The sequence below is a fragment of the Xiphophorus hellerii genome, chromosome 10 (genome assembly GCF_003331165.1).
Source record: "Xiphophorus hellerii strain 12219 chromosome 10, Xiphophorus_hellerii-4.1, whole genome shotgun sequence".
NCBI classification, from domain to species: Eukaryota; Metazoa; Chordata; class Actinopteri; order Cyprinodontiformes; family Poeciliidae; genus Xiphophorus; species Xiphophorus hellerii.
Window position 1 is genome coordinate 19,324,203 of NC_045681.1, and position 22,642 is coordinate 19,346,844.

A 22,642-nucleotide genomic window follows, 5' to 3' on the forward strand; every position below is an offset into this window, starting at 1 on the left:
TTCCAATAAATAAAACCGATATTTATTTCCGTTTTATTAGGCCCAAGCAGCTGAGCTCTGTGAAGGCCAGTTGTATTCAAAGAATTTCTTATTCTTTCTTTTTTGCCTAAAATTGCAAATTTGGGATCCTAAACGTATTTAAAGACTCACAAAACTTTACCCAAAATTGTCCCCCGTGTGAAATTAAACATTTTTAATGGAATCAAAAATGTGGGTGGCCAAACTGTTCTGCAGCGCCCCCTGTCATGAGATACAGGTGTCAAACAGGTCGTGAACTAAATATAATATTGGTAAATGCCAGTTATCGGCTATGGCAGCAATATTGATTAAATATCAGGTACCGATATTGGCCCAAATTTTCATATCGGTGCTTCCCCAATAGAAGCCATTTTCAAACCATCAATATTGCAATATTTAAAGTGGAGCTGTGTTACAATACCTACACAGAAACATTTCAGGGTGATTCAATTACTTTGATTTAAATTAGAAATGCAAACATTGTTCTTCTGCTGCTGGTTTAATCTGGCATTGATAAATACAGTATTGCTTTCCATTAGGTATATTGGCATCAATATCAGTATCACCTGTCAGTATCATATAAGTGAAACTGGGCTGATATTAACATCCATCCATTGATTTTCTAACACCCTTTTCCCTAGTGGGGTCGGGACGTGCTGGTGCCTATCTCCAGCTGACATCCTGGGCGAGAGGCGGGGTCACCCTGGACAGGTCGCTATTCTGTTGCAGCCGATATTAACAAGCACCATTTATTTCCATCTTGTTGCTGGAAGGAAGCTACCATGTTGTTCAGCGGTTTTATTTTCTTTAAAGGAAATCATCTCTTGGCTGTTTCAGGTATAACTGATAAGATATTTCACCTTATTATTAGCAGAATTAGCTTCATTGTATTTGAAAGGATCAATCGGTCCTCTACTGATGCTTTAACCCTCCGAACCCATGGAGCAATGACGTCTCGATTAGGCGAAAAATAGCGGTCTATTTGGAACTCTTGCCCCACATAACTAAAGTATTTTCACCACAAAAAGAGGGAAAGATGCTCTTCCATCTAAAGCAGCATTCCTCCTGCTATGCCCTTATTTGGTGAACAGCAGCGCGCTCGCAGCCCCGGCACCAGAGAGCGGCGGGGAAAGGGAACGTTAGCCCCTGAAACCCACAGAGGAAACGTCAGCTGTGCCCCAGACCCAGACATTCCTCACGAACAGCCCGCCAGAGCAGATGGCGATCCACAGCGCTCCTGATATCACAAAAGCAGAGGTTTAGCGAGCTCTTCGTTTCTGAATGAAATGACGGCCGACGGAGACCGGCCTGAAGCTTTAGGCTGGAACGGTCAATGACATTGAGGACGGGCTAAAGGAGAAAGTCTTTAATCTACAGCAGGTTTTTTTCTGTTGTTTGTTTTTTGGTCATTTTAACCTTTCCATTCACAAGTCGATAAAGGAAAAGAAAACTGACAATGCTGAAAACAAAAACAAAATGAAAAAAGCAAAAGACAAAAATGGCCCAGAAGTAAATATTTTAATTCCTGTCAATGCCAGGACTTAAAGTGTAGACCGAAAACAGTGTAGCTAGAAACACTTTCACTTTTTAATGTATAACAACGTCCTCAAAATCAAAACAGCATATTTGTTCCTGTATATTTTCCCTTAACATATCTCTAAGGAATTCCAGCAAAGTCTGTAAACACTTGTAAAAAAAACCCAATCATGATCTAATGTTGTTGTATTTGTTTAGCTAATTATCTTTAAAAGTTTTTTTTTTATTTAAAGATTGAAAAACACAATTTTAAGTCCTCCCAGCTATTATTCCACACCTGAATCATTCTAACTGAAGTGCAACAGTGTGACATGTAAAGTCAAAATAAGCAATAAATGAATCGCATAATAAATTAAAAATGATCTCAATAATTTCCATTTGAACGATTGAAGGTTTTCCTCAGAAAACTTGCTAAGCCCGGTGGTTGGGGCGCCAGGGCAGTCTTTCATCCAGCGGCCCGCCGTGTTTTTCAGTTAAAAAATGTTTAAAGTTGACAGGAAATTTGAAAATATCACTTGATAGTTATGTATTACTGAAAGATTAGAAGATTAATACCTGAACGCCAACTATAAAGTCTTAAAAAATGAAAACATTTTTAAAAGACTTAAATAAATAAGCAATGCTTAGCCTGGTGGGGGCACAAGTAAAGCCTGGTGGCCCGCCAGGCTTATAATACACTGAGGGGAAACCCTGTGATTTATTGCCTTTCTCTTTTATTATGAAATCGTGTTATTTTTGGACATTTTAGCTTAAAAATGAAACATCCGTTCTACCAACCAGCCTCTAGTGAGAATAATTCTCATCGGATGCTGTTTTTTCTTAAGGCTCTTGGTCATCGACACAGCTGGATTCTGTCTCCTTTGTTTTGATGGGTGAAGCTGTTTTGAGGATCCTGCTGCTTAGAAAACAGCAGTTTCCTCTCCACAGCCTGCTGAGGTAAACTTCACCCTTATATCTCAGCCTGTAAAAGCCTCCTGGAGGATTTATATCATTTATGGAGTGGGTGCACTCCACTTAGTTTCAATCTCTTTTTTTGCCCACAAGAGTTTTACTGTTCCTTCAATAACTTTATTATTTAGTCGTCTCCTGTCTTTTTAGTGGTTATTTTTATTTAGCGAAGCCTCTAATGGAAGGCCCGGAGATCTCCGCGAGGACTCTCTTTCCTTCGATATTATCTCCTTTCAGAGTTATAAATAGCCCCCTTGTGGATGGCAGACACAACAGGAAGATATAGAACTGGCCCAGTTGCGGAGAAAATGAGAACCAGGACGAACGATTTAGCGTTTGAGCGCTCGTCTTGGCCGACGCGTCTCCCTTTGTTTTGGTGCCAGTAGCGGAGAGCTGTTTCCAAGCAACGATTTTCTCCTGAACTGACAGTCAGCCGGGATCAGATGGACTGCAGGAATTCAGGCTCCACCTCACAGCAACAACTAAGATTGCAAAGTCTGCTTCGTCTCAGGCGGTTGACATTTCTGAAGCCCAGCGCTTGCTTCATCCAATTTGTCTCCATTAAATACAGGAAATCCTTGAAATGTTTTAATTTGAGGCCTTGCTGCAGACGGCAAACTTTCGGAGATCATTTTGCCGTCAGGATTAGGCAAGGATATATACAGTACAACCTTGAGCAGAGACACCACTGCTGCGGCAATAATAATAGAATAAATATACAATAAATTTCCTTAATAGGTTGAAGAAGGAAAAAACCAGCAGATACTTCAAATCACAATTTTTCAGATGAAATTTATTGTTAGTTTCTGCTAGAAGGCCAATTTGAAATAATTTATGGGTTCTTTTTTAGTCATTTGTTGATACAGATGCACACACTGTACTTCTATCAGTCCAAGGGAGCAGTGGGGATTTATTGTATCATTTATTGTGGTAAATTTCACACAATTCTGATTAATCGTTGCCCCGATAAATTCCAATTAATAATGTGTGAAACCCACAAAACTGTCCGTATTGTCAGTATTGCTATTTTTACTGTTTTCTCAATGAAAATATTAATGAATATCAATTAATTTGAAAATTAACCAAATTAGGTTACCTGTGCATTTTGTGATACAAATCACATTTCTTTTTATGACCAGTGTCCTAAAGAAGAGTATTATAAATGAGAATGCATTTTGAGAGACACTGCAAACATTTGACACCCAGTATGAAGAAGCTAGTTTACCATTTGCACTACCTGCCACTTTTTCCTGTTTTCCCCATCTAAACAGAGTGATTATTATTTTGGGAAAATGCAATTTTGATTTCAGACTTCATAATCTGTTTTAATTATTGTTTGTTTTAGATGTTTAAAATGTTTTTCATTTCCGGTTTTGAATGTTCTTTTTTTAAAATCTTTGTGTGGGTAATGTATACTTGCGTTAAGTCGTCGTTATTATTATTATTATTATTATTATTATTATTATTATTACATTAGTTGAAAATGGTCTCAAAATGTCAATACTATCGTTTATCGCAGTAATGTTTTTTAGACAAATCATCCTCCGGCAAAATTTGTTATTATGCCTAGTTACTTGTCTGTCCCTAACCTTAACCCAAAGTTAATTCACACTGTACTTCTAAACTTAACTAGTATAGCGCAGTAGAAGTGTATTATATACAAGTACACACAGACACATACTTTTTACAGCAACCTTTCCTTCACAGCACACAGTGTGACGTCGCCCTCAGCGCTTCATCTAAGAAAATAATAACCGCTCATGTCAGGAAGTCTACAAAAATACATTTCAAACTTTGGTTCTTAAAGAGAAACTGGAAATGGCTCAAATTAGAGACTGAAAAACGTCCTGTGATTGGTCTAAACTTTCAGCTAATAAATGTAGCTATTGTTTTTCCATAAAGGGTCAGTTTAAAGTAACTCTTTATGTTCTGCAAGGAGCCACACACAACACTAACTGTCTCTTATTTATCCTCATAAATCGGCACCAGATTGTTCTAAATATGTGATTGTTTTATCCTTGAATAGTCTCTGGATGTCAGAAGCTGCACCAGTTTGTTTCTTTTTGGGGGATTTTTGTCTTTGTGATTTGGGTCGCGCTCTGGAGTCTTTTCTAATAGAGGAAATTCTTCCACAGCGTCTGAACACTTTTTACCGTGACATTTTGTGATTTCCTTATTTGGCAGCTCTTGGGGGTTTGCGCTCTGATCTTAATAAAGCTGGATCTTTGCTCTGTGGCCTTAAAAGGAGCTGGAAGCAGCACCTGTCTAACATCAGACTGATAAAAGAGCAGCGAGAATCTGAGCGGATGCTAAACGTTTTATCTGTAAATGCTTTGATGCTTCTCACACACAGAACAGCTTTACTCTGGAATCCTGAGAAAGCCTGTCACAATAAGCAATAAATCAATTAGTCACTTTATTAATTAGAATGATAATTATTGTTAAAGATATGCTCCCCTTTAATATTGTTGAAAAGCCGGCATTTTGAAAAATGCTACAAACATTTGACACCCAGTACAAAGTAGTTCATTTGCACTTTTTTTTTCTTTTTTTGCACTTTTGCCTGGTTTTTTTATGTCAAAGCTGAATGATTATTTTTGAAACACAACTTTGGTAACAGATTTCATAATTCATATAAATTACTATAGTTTTGGTTATTTTGCTAATTTATTTTGGATATTTAAAATGTTTTCCAGGTCCACTGTTAAATGTTCTTTAGATATTCAAATTTAGTTATCTTTGAAAGGGTGTACTTGCATTTATATTCCTTTATTATTATTATGGTCACAAAATGACAATATTTTTGTTTATCGCAATCATTTCTGGGCCAATTTATCGTCTAGCAGAATTTATCGAGTCTTTTCCCCCATTTTCTCTGAACATGTTCTACAACAGAGAGATGTCGAACAGTTTAAAACAATTTGGAATAAGACGGCAGAGATATCCGTGTTTAGTCAAGCTCTCGTCCGGCCATCATCCAAATATGGACATTTGAAAACAAACCAGAACCATCCCTTTTTTCAATTGTTCCCACATTTATCTGTTTCTCTTTCTCTCGTTACGTCTGACGTCCATGTTGTTGTACGCGTCTCTAAAGGCGTCTGTGTCATGATGTGTCTCCTCCAGCCCAGCACGCTGCCTCAGGGCACAGTGAACATGAACCTCTGCACGGACGTCATCGACGCAGAGCCCAAGACGGGCCAGAAGAACTCTCTGTGCATCATCACACCTGAGCAGGAGTACTTCATCAGAGGGGAGAATAAAGAGATCATCAACGGGTATCGTCTCCTGCTGGGTTTCTCATTTAGTTGTTGGGATGGTAACCGGGAAGCATCTGGTGACTTCGCTTTGATTTCCTGTAGGTGGAGTGAACAGCTGATCGTCTATCCCCGAACTAACAAACAGAACCAGAAAAAGAAACGAAAAGTAGAGCCCACCACCTCCCAGGTAGAGTTTTCACACAATGTGACCAGTTAGTGAGTCACAGTCTGTTTCCTGGTTTAAACTGTTTTTCCCTGTTCTTGTTGTCGTCCAGGAGCCGGGTCCAGCCAAGGTAGCCGTGACCGGTTCAGGAATCCCCGAAGCTGACAAGTCTCCCGACTCGAGCTCCATCATCTGGCAGGAAGAGCTGAACCAGCGGGAGGCCGAGAGCGCAGCGGCCTGGGCAGGCGCCGACCAGCCGTTGGGCTCGCCGCTGCCCTCTGCAGGTGATCTAGGGGTTTCTGTTATTAAAATTTTATGTCAACAAAGCTTTTTTTTTATTTTTATTTGTGTATTCTTTTTATGTCGAGACTTTTTAAAATATTTTTTTTAATTTTATGTCAAGACTTATTTTTTATGTAACTTTTATGTAAATAATAATTATTTTTTTCTTCAAAATCGCTAAATTTTCGCATTTTCCCATTCAAATACTCAAGCTGAGCCTTACCTGGGATTGATCAACCTCTCGCTAACTGCTATGGCTGCCATTCTATGGAAACATGTTCCTCCTGTCTGTATGTTGCCAATAAAATGGTTAAAAATAATTTAATTTATAAACAGATTTTCCATAATTTAGCTTATGTATATAATGTACAGTGTTTGTTGTCACCAACTGTGTGTGTAACGTGTTTTATGTGCTGAGGAGCGATCAGAAACGGCAGAGAACAGATTCGAGGTGAGACAGGCAGTTCTCTTGCCTCATGGCAGGGGGCGCTCATGATCCCAGACATTGTGACTCCACAACTGCAGAGTAGCAACAAGCTAGCCATAAAGTAAATAAGTGAAGCTACATGCAACGACTCTACGTGTAGCTTGGCCGATACAGAGAGCGAGAAAAAGGTGGTTTGAGTTGTACTTCAACGGATTTCCCTTTGCTGTGCATCACAGCACTAAATTAATAATATCTATATTTCCAAGTTTCATTGGGTTAACGGAATTATTCTACCATGGCAGCGCGGCTATGGATGGCATGTGAAAGTATATGTAGTCATTTTGCCCTTCAATGTTGTCCGCATGCGCGAAATTTCTATATGTAAACAATAACATTCAGGGGGTCTTATGATTTTGATTAAGTCAGTGCCTCACCAGCCATGAACCTCACTGCACGTTACTGAGATATATATAAATATATATATATATATATAAATTTAAATATAAATTGATATTTAGTTAACTGAATTAGAATCAGTTTTATAAACCAGAGCAATTTTGAAGTCTCAGAACAATCTGTGAAATTCTGGAATTGTCCCAGTTTCTACGTTTGAGAGAAATTAGAGGATAGAAAATTTGTGTTTTCAGATTAAATTTTCTGTTCCACTGACTAAAGGTTGTAACTGTCCATCACCCTTTCATATGACTGTTTAATCATGTACATCTGAAATATCAGCAGTACATTAAAACCTAAACGTTTGTATTTTAACTTTAAAATGGTCTAGAAAGGACCAAACAACTTTGTAAATTTGAGTTTTTATTGAAACACATGTCTCATGTTGGCACTGTGAACTCTTCATCATAGCCTTTCTCAGTCTCTGCTCTCCTTCATCACCAGGTGACTGTGTGCCTATGGGTCAGGGCTCTGACGCCGGGTCGGTGAACGGTGATGAAGTGGACCGTAGCGGCCTGCCGCTGCGCGGCTCGGCCCCCCGTCCCTCCATTGGCCCCCTCTCTCCGACTGGCTCCTGCTCCAGCTTGGGAGGCGTCCCGCGTTGCCAGTCTCCGGCGCCCAGCGACCCTTTCCCCTCCGGCAGCTCCCTGCTCTCAAATGGCTCCCACATCAGCGGCTCGGTTAGCTCCCTGGACTCGGATGCCAGCGGCAGCACGGTCACCAGCACCGACAGCCACACGGCGGGTCACAGGGGCGGCCACCACGACGCGTCGCGCTGCCGGCGGCTGGAAGCCGAGGCCAGAAAAGCAGAGAAGAGGAGCCGATTCAGGAGCCCCGACAGGCAGGAGAGAGAGGCCGTCCTCAGTCCCGAGAGAAGGTCCGTCACTCTTTCATTTAAAGATCTAATTTTCAATATTTTATTCAATTCTGTTTTATTATTATTTTGATGTCTTTCTGGTGAACTGGCAGTCCTTTGTGGTAATTGGGTTTCCTTGATTAATCTGTCTTTAAGGGAAATAGTACCATTTTATATTACAATCAAGTAACTATGTTGCCTTCAGTTGTTATAAAAATGCTGTGTATTTCAGGTATGACTTGAAAAAAATGTTGACTTTGTAATTTATCGCATTCAAATTGGGCTTCTGTCTCTTTAAAAACTCCTGCTCTTTCTGAAACTCCGCCTCCAGGAAGTCTCACAACATCGCTTCTTTATTAACGCTTTAACAAAATTTTTACCATTGGTGTTTTGAGAAGTAGCTTGTACAATGTTTTGAGAAGTGGCTCGTATAATGAGCTCAGCACATGTTCCACCGGGTGTTTGCTAATTGCTGCTGGCTAGTCTGAAGGAACTGAGGGGAGTTGAGGAGGACCTGTGTCTGGAAGGCGGAGCTAGGTCCCTCCAGACGTTTTGCACAGCTGAACTGTTGCCACGGGAGATTAAAGGATTTCTCAAACGTGCATGAAAGAATCAATGAAGATGATTTTACATAATACTACCCCTTTAATTTATACAATGACGTTTCAGTCAATATGACCTAGAAACAGCTGATTGAATGAGGTGATTCAGCTCTAACTGGCTGAACATAAAACAAAATGACATTGATCAGAACTGGGATCCAATAGAAACCGTCTGATACCACCGTTTTCTTCTGATCAGCAGTTAGTTTTGTTAAATCCCAAAGCCTTTTTTTTTTTATACCAAAGTTGTATATTCAAAGGGAAAATTAATGAATGAAAGACCTAAACGAGCAGGCAGGTGATTCTCAGAGGTGATGTAAGATACCGGTCTCCGTGCCGTCAGGTGAAGCCTCTAATCTGTCTCCGGTTTAAACCGTTGAACCGGGTTAGCGGACGGCTTTCTCAGAATCTTGGCTCTGTTCTGCTGACGCCGGTCTGAAAATACTTGAGCTACTGGCTTTTCCTTATAAAGGCATGTCTGTACGCAGAGCAGACATACACAAGGCTTTGATGTTTTCCGACACACTCAACGATTTGATGTGGTTTTAATGGGAGACGAGTGAAAAGGCTGCATTTCATCAAATTAAGACACATTGACTTAAAAGATTGATCTCTCCGTATCACTTTCCTTCGTTCCATTGCTTCTGAATAAACACCCGAGTTTCTCACTGGGCGTTCAGTGATCTGCATCTTGGTTCCCCACACACCAGAGAGTAGAACATTTCTAACAAATCCAAGAGCAAGAGGCAATAGCAAGAGGGCGGCGTGACAAGAAGGGGGTCTCTCTTCCCTGAGGTTTAAATTTTAAATTTAAATTTTTTAAACATGGCATGTCTGGTAATGTGGCTCAGAATTGTTGTCTGACAGCTTTACTTTCACAGGCGAAGCTTCACGTCACACATCTTTAAAATTTTGTTAGAAATTGATTTGGGTTTATTTCAAATGCCATGGACACTGAGACAGAAAAGAAAAGGAGAACGGTGAGGGAAAAGGTTTAAAGGGAGATGAGATAAGAAGCTTAAAGAGAATACAACACCGTAGAAGTCCGCTTCTATACCTGCAAAAAGAGAGAAAAACAAACCAGACGATCTGCAGCAACAAACATGCAGATTAGGGTTATGCCAGCAAATTGATTTACATAAGTATCGGGATTCTAATTTGCAGTTTTAAAATTGATAAGATGTCTCATAATCAATTTTTTAAAAAATAAATCAAATCCGCTGTCTGTTGGAGTCCATTTTGTAACTCGGAGCGTTCCGATGTTGCCGGCTAGTCCTAGCATTTACACATGCGCAAAGCACCAAAACAAAGAAAAAAACTACAAAAATGAAAGAGAGAGAGATTGGACAAACTCCGTCTTCATTAAAGGCAAACGTTTGGACGTTTTTTGGCGAATTCCCGGGAAAACCGAGCTTGACATGCGCTTCACAGTGTGCACGGTTGGCAAAATGAAGAGGGAAATGAACAGAGCCAAGCTACGTTTGAGCCACACTGTACACTGTTATTGGTCAGGAGTTTATTGCCATGTTTTATGCAGAAATGCGCTCAGTCAGCAAAGTTGATAGTTTGCTTCACCTAGTCCGCTTCCACTGTCTGGTTTTTGCATCCGCAAGCGACATAAATACGGAACATTTTTGTAACACTGTGAGAAATTACGTACTATTTTTACAATTCTTCACTAAATGACTGCAAAAAAATCCTCCTGAATCCAAACACCAAGAAAAGCATCAAAGCAACATAGCCAAATTCTGCTCTACTGTTATATTTTAGTCTGGAAAACAAAGAGAGTAATGGTGTGGAAATTTTTAGCAAAACCACTCAGCATCTTTCCGAACGTTAGCATGTTAGACTTTAGTGGTTCTTCATGTCACATTTGTGCATAAATCTTGTCAGAATCAAACAATATATAACTAGTGTAGATAACATTATTATAGCTAAGAATGTTGAGTCGGTCGGAAACTAAAAGCCTGTTTTTTCCATACCAAGTGCTGCAAGGTCCGCATTGAATCCGTCACTGAGGGATGAATATCGAGTTTGCTGTTTTCAGTTTCGATGCGGTCCTTTTAAATGCGCTCAGAAGCACAGAAGTGTGACAAAGGAAACGCTTTGTCTCCTTGAAGCCATGGAGCTGTAGATTCGACATGAAAACTTCACTTTACCCTTTTAAATTCCCATATTTTTCCTGTCAGAATCAAACCCATCCTTCTGGACTCTTACATACTTGCACGATCAATCAACTTCAATGTGGTTGAGATTTTCATTTTTCCGTCTTGTGGTTGATGCTAAAAAAAAAAAACAAAACAAAAGGAAGTCAATTGGTGGGCGTTAGGCCTCACTCTGTTCCCCTCTCATTTATTCCCATTTAAGGACAACAGCTCTAGCCTTCGAGGACCCTGCCCCCCAAATAAGGGCAACATGTAGGCTAGAGTTATACAGCATTTCCCACCGGCTTTAACCGCCTTCCTCTCTGAAATGTAGATCGCTGTCACTGAACAAAAGGCCTGTGTGGGCGAGTGTCCGAACATTAAGCGCACTGTGTCGCAGATTGAGGACAATTGCAGATGTGAGAGTGGGCTGTTCTTAGATTCGCTCTGATTGTTCCTGTGAGATGGATCGGCACCGCGGCCCTTCGCCAAAAGGCCTGTTTCAATGTGACCAGATGCTGATCCCATATTGGGAGTCAGTAATAGTATTTACCATTTAACAGCCAGTAGAAGCTGTTAACAGCAAGACAAGTTACTTTAAAAGTGTAGGAATTTGACTTTTTCTATCATATTTGCCTTTTAAAGCCTTCGATCAGTTCCACTGCTGGATCTTTGGAATCATGTCAGTAACTAGGAAGTCCCATGTTTATTTAAACAAGCGAAACCAGGAACGAAGTGTTCCTCGTTTCTCTTCGGTCTTTTTGTTTTGACTCGCGCGCGCTACATTTGTTTTATTGCTTTACTAAAGACTGTGGAAGTATGTGGCACTCAGTGCTCACAAACAGACCTGGGCTTTTACATAATATGTTGTGGTGCAGCTTAACAATGGTTTGTTTTGTTTAACTTCTCTACCTCAGCCAAGGTTCTAAGCAACCGGCTGCTGAAACTCCAGCCCACAGATTTACAAATATCTCGTCCCTCTGCATGCAGGTTTAATCTCACTGGCACGGCCTCGTCAACGGCCGCATTTCTTTTCTCCTTCGACTGGAGGTGAACTGTGTTTGTGTAGATTTAATGTTAAGATCTTTGGTTTATATGACTTTTAGAGTAATCTGGACCAGTTCTTATAATGTTAGTAGTTCAGATCTGTCGTTGTACACCTTTGAGTCAACGGTCAGTAGGGTTTCTGACCTTTCAAGCCTCCCCATGGATACCACTTTTACCAAGTCTCTTGCTTACTATTGAAACATGAACAACTGAGGCAAATGAGACCTGCCGTGGTTTTAAATGTCGTTCTTGGTTTTCCCGTGACCTACTGGAAGTTTCGTCAATTTGATCTTCGTCGGCCGGCCACTCCTATGAAGGTTCACAACCTCCATAGGAAAACCTTCATGTTTTGTTTGTAAATTATGGCTGTCGATGTGGTTAATTAGAGACCTAAAGCGGTACAAACGGCTCAGAGCGCCAAAGATTTGATTTCTCAACCGTTGGCGTCAAATTTCTTTAACGTTGGACAGAATGTGTTGCCCTTTGAGATCTTTTGGCCTCCTTCATCCTGTTAGACAAGTTTCTGTTTGAGTGATTTCTTGATTCCGCCAGTCATATAGTAATCAGATCTGTGTGTGACTACTGAAATTGATTATGGCTAATTATCCCCAGTTAATTGACAATTTAACAACAGGGACAGTTTTTTTTCCACTTAAGAGCCGTGTTGGTTCTGGGACTTGGCCGCATTGTCATAAAGCATCTCTAATTGTCATTGTTTTAATAATCCATTAGATTGTTTTTTCTTTCTTTCACTAAGGCTTCACATTATATTGTTGAGTATTACAATCATGATATTGAAGACGATAAACCCATATTTTCCTTTCCAATAAAACATTTATTTACTAACAAGCAGGTGTGGGCGTTTATCGTATCGTTTATCATTTATCATGTATCACGATGAATTTATTTATAATTTCAATTTATTGTTTTCACAATAAAACCCACCAAAATTATCCATGTTGTCTGAATTGCTATATTTTCTCCACCTTGTTCAATGTGCGTATGAATAAATTTGAAAATAGGATTAAATGCAGTTACTGTATGGAGCTTAGTGATATAAATCACATTTCTTTGTGTTAACAAATAGAGTGTTAGAAATGGGAATGTTTTCCAAGAGCTGTATTAGTTTTTGTGGAGCTATGATTGCTGCTAAAAAAAGAAGTAATAAATATATTCATGACAATAGTACCACAAAATATTGTGATTGTGCTAAAACTTTAAGTCCATATTACTCACCAAAACTTACAAGTGGAGTTAATTTTTTTTTTTTTATGCTGTCAAAGAAAATAAACCATAAACTTAACCTGTGTTCTTTGCTTTCACAGTGGCAGCTGTATGAAAACTGGACCTGATCCGGTTGTAGTTTTTATGTTTAACTGAAGCGTGTGTGCTTATGTGTTTTCAGTCGCTCCGGTGTTATTGAGAAGCTGGAGGCCTTGGAGCTGGAGAATCCCGAGAAAATGGAGGTGGAGGAGACGGAGAGAAGTCGAACGAGACAGGGCCGCAGCGAGCGCAGACGGCTCTTCAGAGAGGTAACGGCAGATCCACCAGAACCGGCCTCGTCAACGAGGCCGAGATTTACGATGCAAACTGAGAGGTTAAAGAGCTTCTTTCCCGGACTACTACTACTCTGCTTTTCCTCTTTGCTTCTACTTTCCATCTTTTCCATCGCTCATTGTTTTGCTCTCAGATGAGAGGTCAGCAGCTAGCGCTGTATTTATTTCGAGTTTCCATTCTTCTTTGAGATCTCCCCCGGCGATTACGTATCCCTTTTCCCATCCCAGACCTCTGTGCCGACTTAGAAAGCTGACTCAAGCAGCGCAGAGATCCAGCACAGTAAAGCTGATTGTCTTGGCCCCGGATCTCTGTTAGTCACGAACCAATGAAAACGGCACAAACAAACAAACACAGATAAAGCTGTGTGGACTGCTGGCGTTGCTGACGAATGCACACAAGTAATTCTTAGAGTTCTCACAGGGATCCAGATGAGCTGACTTGGTTGTTTTTACTCCCACCATGCATCTGTGATTTTGTTTCTGGTTTCTACACACTGAGGGCAGTGATTGTGACAGCAGTGATTAACACGTTCTGGAGGCGGGTCTTTAGCTCAGTGGGTGGAGCTTGGCCCTTCCACATGTGGATTGATTAATAGTGTTAAGTCTAGAAATATTTAAGAAAATATTTGAGACTCATAACAGTGGCTGTGTCTCCATTACAAATGGAATTTCACATTCATCATGTTTCCATAAATAAAATCATATGTGATCAAGTTTTACACAATTAGTCATTAAAAACATCCCCAGTCGCTTCCTGTGATCTTCTTTTTCGTCTTTTCCACAAGTAGCAACATCCCCTTGTTGATCGTGTGACTTGTGTGATGCGAATAAAGTGTTTCCATGCAGTTTTGCGAAATAAACCAAAAGTTTTTATATAAAAGAGTTGTTTTTTGAAGTTGACGTGTTTTCAAAATGTCAAATTGCTCAATCGTATCACAAATGGAAATGCAGCTGCTGTTTACTTGCCATTAATTGTTGAATTACAGCGCTGTAAAACAATCTCTGTTATCTGTTTGCTGTTTAGGAGCTGAGGCAGGACAATGACGAAGGCCTGGACTTTCCCTCCACCCTGCCACCTCTGAGGAGAGCCAAGTCTTTGGATCGAAGGACCACAGAGTCCGTCATGACGGTGAGGCTCCCACTCAGCTCTGGAGTTTCTAAAACAGTGTCATTTAGCTCTGTTGTGCCGTTTGCAGCTGTGTGAGTTAGTCATTATTTAAACTTTCCCACAATATAAACAAGTTGACTCGCTGAAAGCCGGGACTCATGGGGGAAATCCACTTCCCTCGTTGTTTATTCATTTTATTAGCATATTATATATAGGTATGTTTTAGGTAATGTCTCTCTTATGTGGCTAGACCACAATAAAACACTGGTGTTTGTTTATTGTGTACTTAGGTTGTCCCAATATAATCCCAGTTTTTAAATAATCCCTGATGAAACCTAACTACATTACATGTTGTTGTGCTGACCAGCTGGATGCCCTTTACCTGTTTTCTTAGAGGTTTGACCTGCAAAAAATACCCCAGAAAAGTTGACAATTATATTTAGTTTATTAAAGTAAGTTATAAATTTTTGACTAATTCATTAGCTTAAGTTGTTTTTCCTAATGTCCTACATCATAAGTTGAGAGTCTTAAAAACTCTTGAATTTGACACTGCTATAATTACATTTGCGTTATGAGAGACTGTATTAGCTGCAGCTGCTAATTGTACAATTAACCGCAACTGAATTGAAATGTACAACAAGTCAAATTATCAACAATTTACATCAAAACGGAAATTAAACATGCTAGCGTTAACCTAGCATGTTAGTGAAACGCTCCCCATTAAAAAGTTGCCCACTGTAGCAACATGTGATTGTTTTGAAGGTCGTGTGTTGTTGGTGTTAAAACAGGTTTTCAAGCTATACTTGTCAGAAAGTGATAGTAGCTTTTTCAGTGAGTTAGCCTGGGTTAGAGGAGCATATCGAGGTTGACTAGCAGAAACTTTGTCGCTGTCAGAGAGCAGTTTCAAAAAATGTTTAAAATGTATGTCTGAAATCTAAAAATGCTTATAACCGCCTATTTTAATAGTTCAAACACCAAAAAGGCCTCATTATACGCTAATGCACACCGTGGAAGCTTGCTTCCGTGTTTTTCCTCCCCTCTGCTCTTTAGATCACAGCCAATCAGCACCAAGGACAATTAATGTAACTCCTGGATTGGCTGATTTGCAAACACCAGCCAAAACCTTTTTCTAGTAGCATTGTGGCTTCACAAGCTGTGTTTTGTTTTGAATATTTTTGATAAGCTCCATGAACAAAATCTACAAATAGGCAAATTCTCTGCAAATGATTTAGAGTTACATTCCACAGCAGATTCTCTGGATAGGCTCGGGTCCACTGATCTAATACTGATTGAACATACGACCGTATTTTATTGTACGGTACTTTAAAGTTACGTTTTAGGGCAGAGAATTGAGTCAGTCGATGTTCTTTAGTGACTTTGATTGGTATGGGGGACAAAACCCTCGATAGCGACGTCTCGTTTGACCCGACCTAACCTTTAGCTATTTATGTAAATAGTGTAAAACTGAAATAACTCGATCTTCTGGATTCTCTCTTGCTTCTGGTTTGATTTCCATCTCCTCCTGGGAAAAGATTCCCAGTTCTCGAGCTTCTTTGCAGTACATCAGTCTTCATCAGTTTGTCTGTCTGATATGTGACACTGCAGAGGCAGCAAAAAGCTGCTCCCTGCCACTGTTCTACTGAAAGAAGCTTCAAAGTCCTGCAAGGCCATGAGTGACTTTTTATGGGACACTTTTTTTTTTTTTTTCTTTTAGTACATTACGTTGTTGACAGCTGGAAACTGCTTGTTTCCAAGTGTTTCTTGCAGTATACAGATTTTTATTTTCCGTTTAATGCCTAGCGACTAATAAATGAGCAGGTTTGGATTTGTTCTGATTAAGAACCACAAGCAGGACTCTGGTTCCCGTGCGTCTGTGCTCTGTCCGAGACAAAGCCTCCCCTGTTCTGCTGTGTCCTGCTAAGCTGCAGGATCCGGGGTCAGCAGCAGTGCCAAGGCCTCAGCAGAGCGGAGAGAGGTTGCTGGGTGGTTGTTGTTGTTTGGGCTGGAACTGGTTAGGAAACGAGAATCAAACCTTGAGAAATATCTCGACGGGTATTAACCTCTGGTTTCTTTTTACCCAGTAAAGTTTAGGTAACGGAGTCATTTCTGATGTTCCCCCCTAACCTGTGTGTCTTAGTACCAGGGTGGGGTTGTTGTTGGCCACGCCTCCCCTCTGCAGGGCGCAGCGCAACCCATTCTGTACCCTCTCCTCTTCAGGTTACACCGCTATTTATAATCCATGTGTGGCGGTTTTCAAAGATGCATGCGACCGTTGCACTCCGCTGCCTGTGTTTGTGGAGAAAAGAAAAACAAAAAAAAGGAGTGTGTGAAGACAATATCACATCTTGGCACTGCTTCCTGTGGTCACCAGTTAAATGGATGTGTGTGTTGTTGTTCCCACGGTTTGGACTCGTAGCGCACCACTACAGGCCCGAGCACTGAGCCACTCTCATGGCGGAAGCTGTCCCTGTTCAGTGGGCAACATTTCAGCAATCTGGGCAGCGAAGCTGTCCGTCCCACTGATGTGGGATCAGTTTCCCCACACAGCTTACCGACTGGGAGTGTGTTGTGTGTCGTTTATGGTGCTTTGTAAAAGTATTCACACCCCTTTATCTTTTTTTTTTTATGTCATGTTGAAGCCACAAATTTCTGTATTTTGTTTCGATTCGCAGACCGGCACAAAATGTCACATTGAGTCAAGCTCAGTTAATGGAAAACATCTGTGAACAACACATTTAAAGTCGTCTTAGTTAGATTTTAGTCTGCGACCTTTACAATTCAGAGAGAAAACTTTAGAGCCTCAAATGTTACGTGACGTTTTGGAAAGGAAAAGCTAAATATCTGCTATGGGAATTTTGTTTATTTCAGGTTTTAGGTTTTGAAATGAAGAAAAATGTGAAACCTTTTAAAGAAGGGTCACATTATCTTCTGGTGGATGTTGGTATTTGTGGAAAATATTTTAAAAATCTGTTTTAAAAACCTAGACAAAAAAAATTGTTCTTCCGTTGTGAAAATTCAATGGAATTATTCCATGACGAAAGAGGAAGTAGTACTGAAAACCTCCATTTGTTTTTATATCTGTATTTCAGAACATTAGTCGGTAAATGTTGGTAATTTACCAATTTGTCTGGTAAATTAGCAACATTTACCAACTAATGTTGGTAATTTACGAATTCTACTAATTTATTGCAGAATTGTAGAAGGTCCAGTTGTTGTTAATTGGACCTTCTGCAGTTAAGAACAATTGTAGACGGTCCAAAGAGCCACTTCCGTCTTCGGAGCCGAGACACAGGTTGCAGTTGACTGAAATAGATTACGAGCTTTGTGATGCTCTATCATATGAAATCATCATAAAAAACATATAATTTTGTGGTTGTTCTCTGACGAAATGTAAAAGTTTAATGGGTGTGAATACCTTAGTGAAAATCTGTGTCATTTCAATCAATTTTAGAGGGTAAGTAGCAGTAAATTAATGCTTTAGCGCTGTCCTTCAGATAACCTTGGTCAGATTGAATGTTCTTTGTTGTTCATTTTTTCTCTCTGTGCTGCTTGTTTAGCCGGATTTGCTTAACTTCAAGAAAGGCTGGATGGTAAAGCTGGACGAGCAAGGCCAGGTACTGAAAGTCACAATCACCTCAGCTGAATGAATAACAAAAGGATTTTTTTTAAACTCTGTGGGAAATCAGCATTTTAAGCTCGTAGGAAACAAAATGAGTCCAAACGGGATTCGAACGCTGCTCCTAAAGCGCTCCGATGTCCGTGGCTTTCTATGGCCTTCACAGAGCTGCGGCCTCGCTTTCATCTTCCACCTTCAATGGACTTAAAAGACGAGGGCGGAGCACGGTGGCTTTAAAATGTTTCGCTGATGTAAAGAGAAGCAAACTGCTGCCGCCGCCATGTAGAGCAGGTTTTATTGACTGCTGGGGTTTTCCAGAGTTTTGTATAAATGACGTTTTTCAAAGTCTGTCTGTGGACTTTGTGGCAGAACATTTCTGTTTTCTTTAATTTAGTGGAAGAAATACTGGTTCGTCTTGACGGATCACAGCCTGAGATACTATAAAGACTCGATTGCAGAGGAGGTGAGCTCATTTGATTCATGCTGTCACTACTGTATTTGTTATGCTCTCTTTTTGTATTATTGGTTTGTAAATCTTTTTATTTTCTCCCGTCAGGCCTCTGACTTGGACGGTGAAATTGACCTGTCCACCTGTTACAATGTAACTGAATACCAGGCTCAGCGCAACTACGGCTTTCAAATTCATGTAAGACGCTTTGAAGGCTTTGTTCTTCTGTGATACCCACTGCTGAAATCAATAACAGTGCTAAAGAAATCTCAAGTTTTTACAAATGTTACACCACAGACCACTAAGCTGGACGAAGCCGATTTGTTGAACAAACTACCTGAATGTTTGTGGATTTCTGCTGATCCTTTGGTGATCCGTGTTCAGACCCAGGAAGGAGTTCACACTCTGTCGGCCATGACGGCAGGCATACGCAGGAACTGGATCCAGGCAGTCATGAAGAACGTGAGACCTTCCACCGCCCCGGATGTGGCCAGGTCAGTACCAGCTGGGCCAGTTGGGTATATTTCTGAGTAGAGGTCCTGGTTGGCTTCTACAAAATCAGCTGGACAGCAAAAACCTGGTGCTAAAAGCTGTGGAGACATACAAGTGTTCATTTGTGAGGCAAAGTTGCTGCGTTTTTTCCGTTTTGACCTCTGTCTGTGATTCGTTATGTTTCATTCTGCAATGTTGGAAATGTTATTCTAATGTTGTTCTAACGGTCTTCATTAGAATAACATTATATATCTTCAAACATGCAGATATAAGGCCAGAAAATGTTTTGAGCTCCTGATTATAACACACTGAAGATGGATATCCAGCTTTGAAAATTAGCAGCCTCATTTTTGTATCAAATATGGCTGACATGTCTGTACAACGAAGTGAATGTTGCAGATATAAACTCTTTATTAGACAGTTTGTATTCCATTATTTATTGTTGTTGGTGTGTATATTATCGCAGCTAGCTACAACAATTAGCAAGAGTCACTGGTTGGCCGACTCTCAACCACAACCATGAAATTGCATCATTCTCAGATCTGAGGTCAAACTTCTGAAACCAATCAAACACTGAGAAATCGAGGTCAAATCAAACCAGTATTAGTGGTGGGCAGCCATAAACCACTAATCATGAACATTAGTTTTGCTAATGCTAAAAAGCTATCACAGTTTATAGTGAAAGCTAATGCAAAAGCGCTAAATTCAACCATGTTGATACCCAACATGACATATGACATATATCGCCCTCAACAGGGTCATATTTGTTGTTGCATGCCTACGTGTGTGGTTACACTTCAGGAAGTGATTAAGAACAGACATTTAACTCATGGTTTCAGTTTTATAGTCTTTGAGTTTTGCTAACTCTGTTGCTAATTTTACCTAATTGCAGACAGTAGGGCTTTGGTCTGACTGGACATGAGTAGATACTGTGGAACTACAGCGATGCGTTCTGCGTACAAAATAAACATCATTTGCCACATTCATGACGGGTGGAGAACAGGAAGAGAGGAAATGGAGCTGCAGCGTGAACAGTCTTCACCCACTTCAAAATAAGAGCACTAATATAAACATCGAGTCCATGACCAAAATTTTACGAACAAAGTAAATTGGTGCTTCAGAATTTTTCCAGAAAAATGTATTTAGGTGAAGCTTCATGTGCTAAACGTTTTCAAAGTTAGCAAAAGCGCTAAGCGAAAAAGTAACTTCGTAGTTAGCGGATTAGTAGGAGTGTACCCACCTCTGGCCAAAGCTTTAGAAGAACTTGAAATCAAAAAGTTAATACTGATTAGAAATAATTCTGCTTGGACCTGCTCTCACTATGTAACTGAAAACAGGAAGTCCTCGCCATATCTGTTTAAAAGAGAAATTTACTTCTTAGTTTGAGTTAGTCTTCTGCGTTTGTACCAGAGGTGGTAGCCTGAATCCAAGTTAGCACTGTGGGGTTAACATTTCATTTTCCTGCTTCTCAGCTCAACAGAAGATCACGGCTCCTTCTCGGCGTTGGAGGGTCTCGTCAGACCAGACGTAACTCAGGACTCGCCCTCCTCTGAGGCGTCCTCGGTGGAGAGAGAATCCGCTCCGGGTGCCATCAAAAGCCGAGCACGAGAGCGGAGGCGAGAGGGCCGCTCGAAGACGTTCGACTGGGCAGAGTTCAGGCCCATCGCGCAGGCTCTGGCTCAGCAGCGGGCTCAGGAGGCCGAGAGCCTCCAGGTCGACCCGGATCGCAGCATGCGGCGAGAGGAGAGGAGGAAGAGATACGAGTGCGGCGCCGGCCCCGAGCACGCGTCTGCCACAGACGGAGAGAGGATAGACTGCGAGGGCGGGGACGGAGTCATGGACACGGACTCGGTCAGCGCCACGTGTTTGGAGAAGCAGCAGCGGGTGGAGGAGGTGATCGAGGAGCACTGGCGACAGGTGGAGAAGACGCCCATCCGGGAGGAGCGGAGGGTCCCGCTGCCCACCTCGGTGCAGTCTGGGGAGACCACAGAGCTGGAGAAACTACTGGATAGTTACAAGCAGGGGGTACGTTTACCTAGATTAGCTTTGTTGTCATGGCTACATCAGCTGCAGAGTCAACCAGACAGATTAGTTTGGTTTCATCCTCAGCATCCGTTTCTTACAGGTCTGGCCCTCTGAGGCCTTTTGCAAAGTAAAAGTAAAAGTATTTTGTACATTTTATCACATTGCAGTTTAAAACTTTGACTCATTTAATACTTTCCTTTTCATGTGGCACAACATTGTTCATAACCGTGAAGGGAAAGAATTGGTAATCTTCAAACTTTTTAAACAAATTAAATTCTGAAAAATGTAGCTTGCATTTGATTTTCATCAGCTTTACATAAAGAATAAAATTTACTGTTAGCAACCGCCTTCAAATGTCACCAAATTAGCAGATAGAGATAATCATTGTGTAATTTGGTGTCCTCATAAACTGTTCTCTGGAGGAAAATGTAAGCCGGTCGGGAATAAAGTTGGGGAGAAGTTTAACATTAAGGTTAAATTTAAGCATTTCACAGAGCTTTGTTCAGTCCATCATCTGGAAACTGAGTACGGCACGAATCCAAACCCTAAAAGACAGGATTCTAACGAATGTTAGAAAATTTCAGTCTAAAGCTGGCAGAAACATGCAAATAGATGGCACAGTTTTCCTATTTTTATTTGTAAATAAACTAAAAACTATGAACTAACAATTATGTTGCATTGTGTTGATCTACTCATACAGCCCCAGTAAGTTGCTTTGAAGTTTGTTTGCAAAATAACAAAACGTGTAAGAAAAGCTTGACGATATTTATTGTCTTTATGAAACTTTTTTAGCAACCATCTCCTTTTGAGTTTTGGGTTTCTTGAGCATAAAAATGGGCACCAATGGAGAACTGAGATAACTTTCCAATTAGTTTTGCACATTTTAAAAGAACTTAAATGTCTTAGTTCAAGTCAAACAGAGGCTTTGGTGTGCAAGGTAAACATTAGATGACAAAGCAAGTCTTCTGGTTTTGACTGTTTTGATTACAGGAGCAGCTTTGTCTGACATGCTTCCACATTCATTTAAAGGCTTCAGCCGTCTAAGACCATGGACAAAGTAGTAAAGCTGGCAACAAGAAAAAGCTGTAAACAAGTCTGAAGCTCAGCCTCGGTTATGACAAAAACAGAGGAAAGTCGGGGTGGGGCCGTGCATTGTGTGGTTTTATAGCCGATATTAAAATAGATTAACGTTGGTATACCACCCTGTCCTGTTAGGTCATCGTGTAATTTCCACAACAAAAGAAGAGCTGAGGATGTGCAACTGATGTCTAGCTAATCCTGTGACAAACCGAATAACCAGTGCATCTGTTTTTTACTCTCTCCTGCCGGTGCAGATAGAGGACCTGAAGGCCCAGTTGGAGAGCTGTCACCAGCAGCTACTTGACTCAAACAAGCACAAGCAGGAGCTGGAGCTCCAGCTGAGAATTGCTCTGGAGCGAGAGCAGGACATCCGCTCCGGTTACATCTCCCCGGTGAGTTAGCGGCCCTGCGCTACGCGGCTTCATCACATTTAGTTAGCTCTGCCGCAGCGGCAGGTTCAAGAGTTCAGTAACTTCCACTTCATATTGTAACATTCTTTGCATGTCGTGTTAATGTAATAAAAACCAAACAAACTGACATTAAAACTGCAGATTCTTCTGGTATGAGGCCTTGCATGGGTT

The 22,642-nt window shown here is 40.8% G+C and overlaps 1 protein-coding gene across 4 annotated transcripts in view; it reads left to right on the forward strand.

The window, feature by feature from the left end:
- The window catches only part of LOC116727100 (myosin phosphatase Rho interacting protein), a 53,898-nt gene that overhangs the window by 15,955 nt on the left and 15,301 nt on the right, over positions 1–22,642 (forward strand). For all 4 annotated transcript variants that reach the window (XM_032574250.1, XM_032574249.1, XM_032574251.1 and 1 more), the window contains exons 4-15: positions 5,629–5,780; positions 5,865–5,949; positions 6,038–6,209; positions 7,532–7,964; positions 13,142–13,268; positions 14,317–14,421; positions 17,958–18,014; positions 18,411–18,479; positions 18,573–18,662; positions 18,849–18,958; positions 20,429–20,981; positions 22,316–22,453. In XM_032574250.1, the coding sequence (XP_032430141.1) occupies positions 5,629–5,780; positions 5,865–5,949; positions 6,038–6,209; positions 7,532–7,964; positions 13,142–13,268; positions 14,317–14,421; positions 17,958–18,014; positions 18,411–18,479; positions 18,573–18,662; positions 18,849–18,958; positions 20,429–20,981; positions 22,316–22,453 (2,091 nt within the window). The remainder of the gene's footprint in view (positions 1–5,628; positions 5,781–5,864; positions 5,950–6,037; positions 6,210–7,531; positions 7,965–13,141; positions 13,269–14,316; positions 14,422–17,957; positions 18,015–18,410; positions 18,480–18,572; positions 18,663–18,848; positions 18,959–20,428; positions 20,982–22,315; positions 22,454–22,642) is intronic.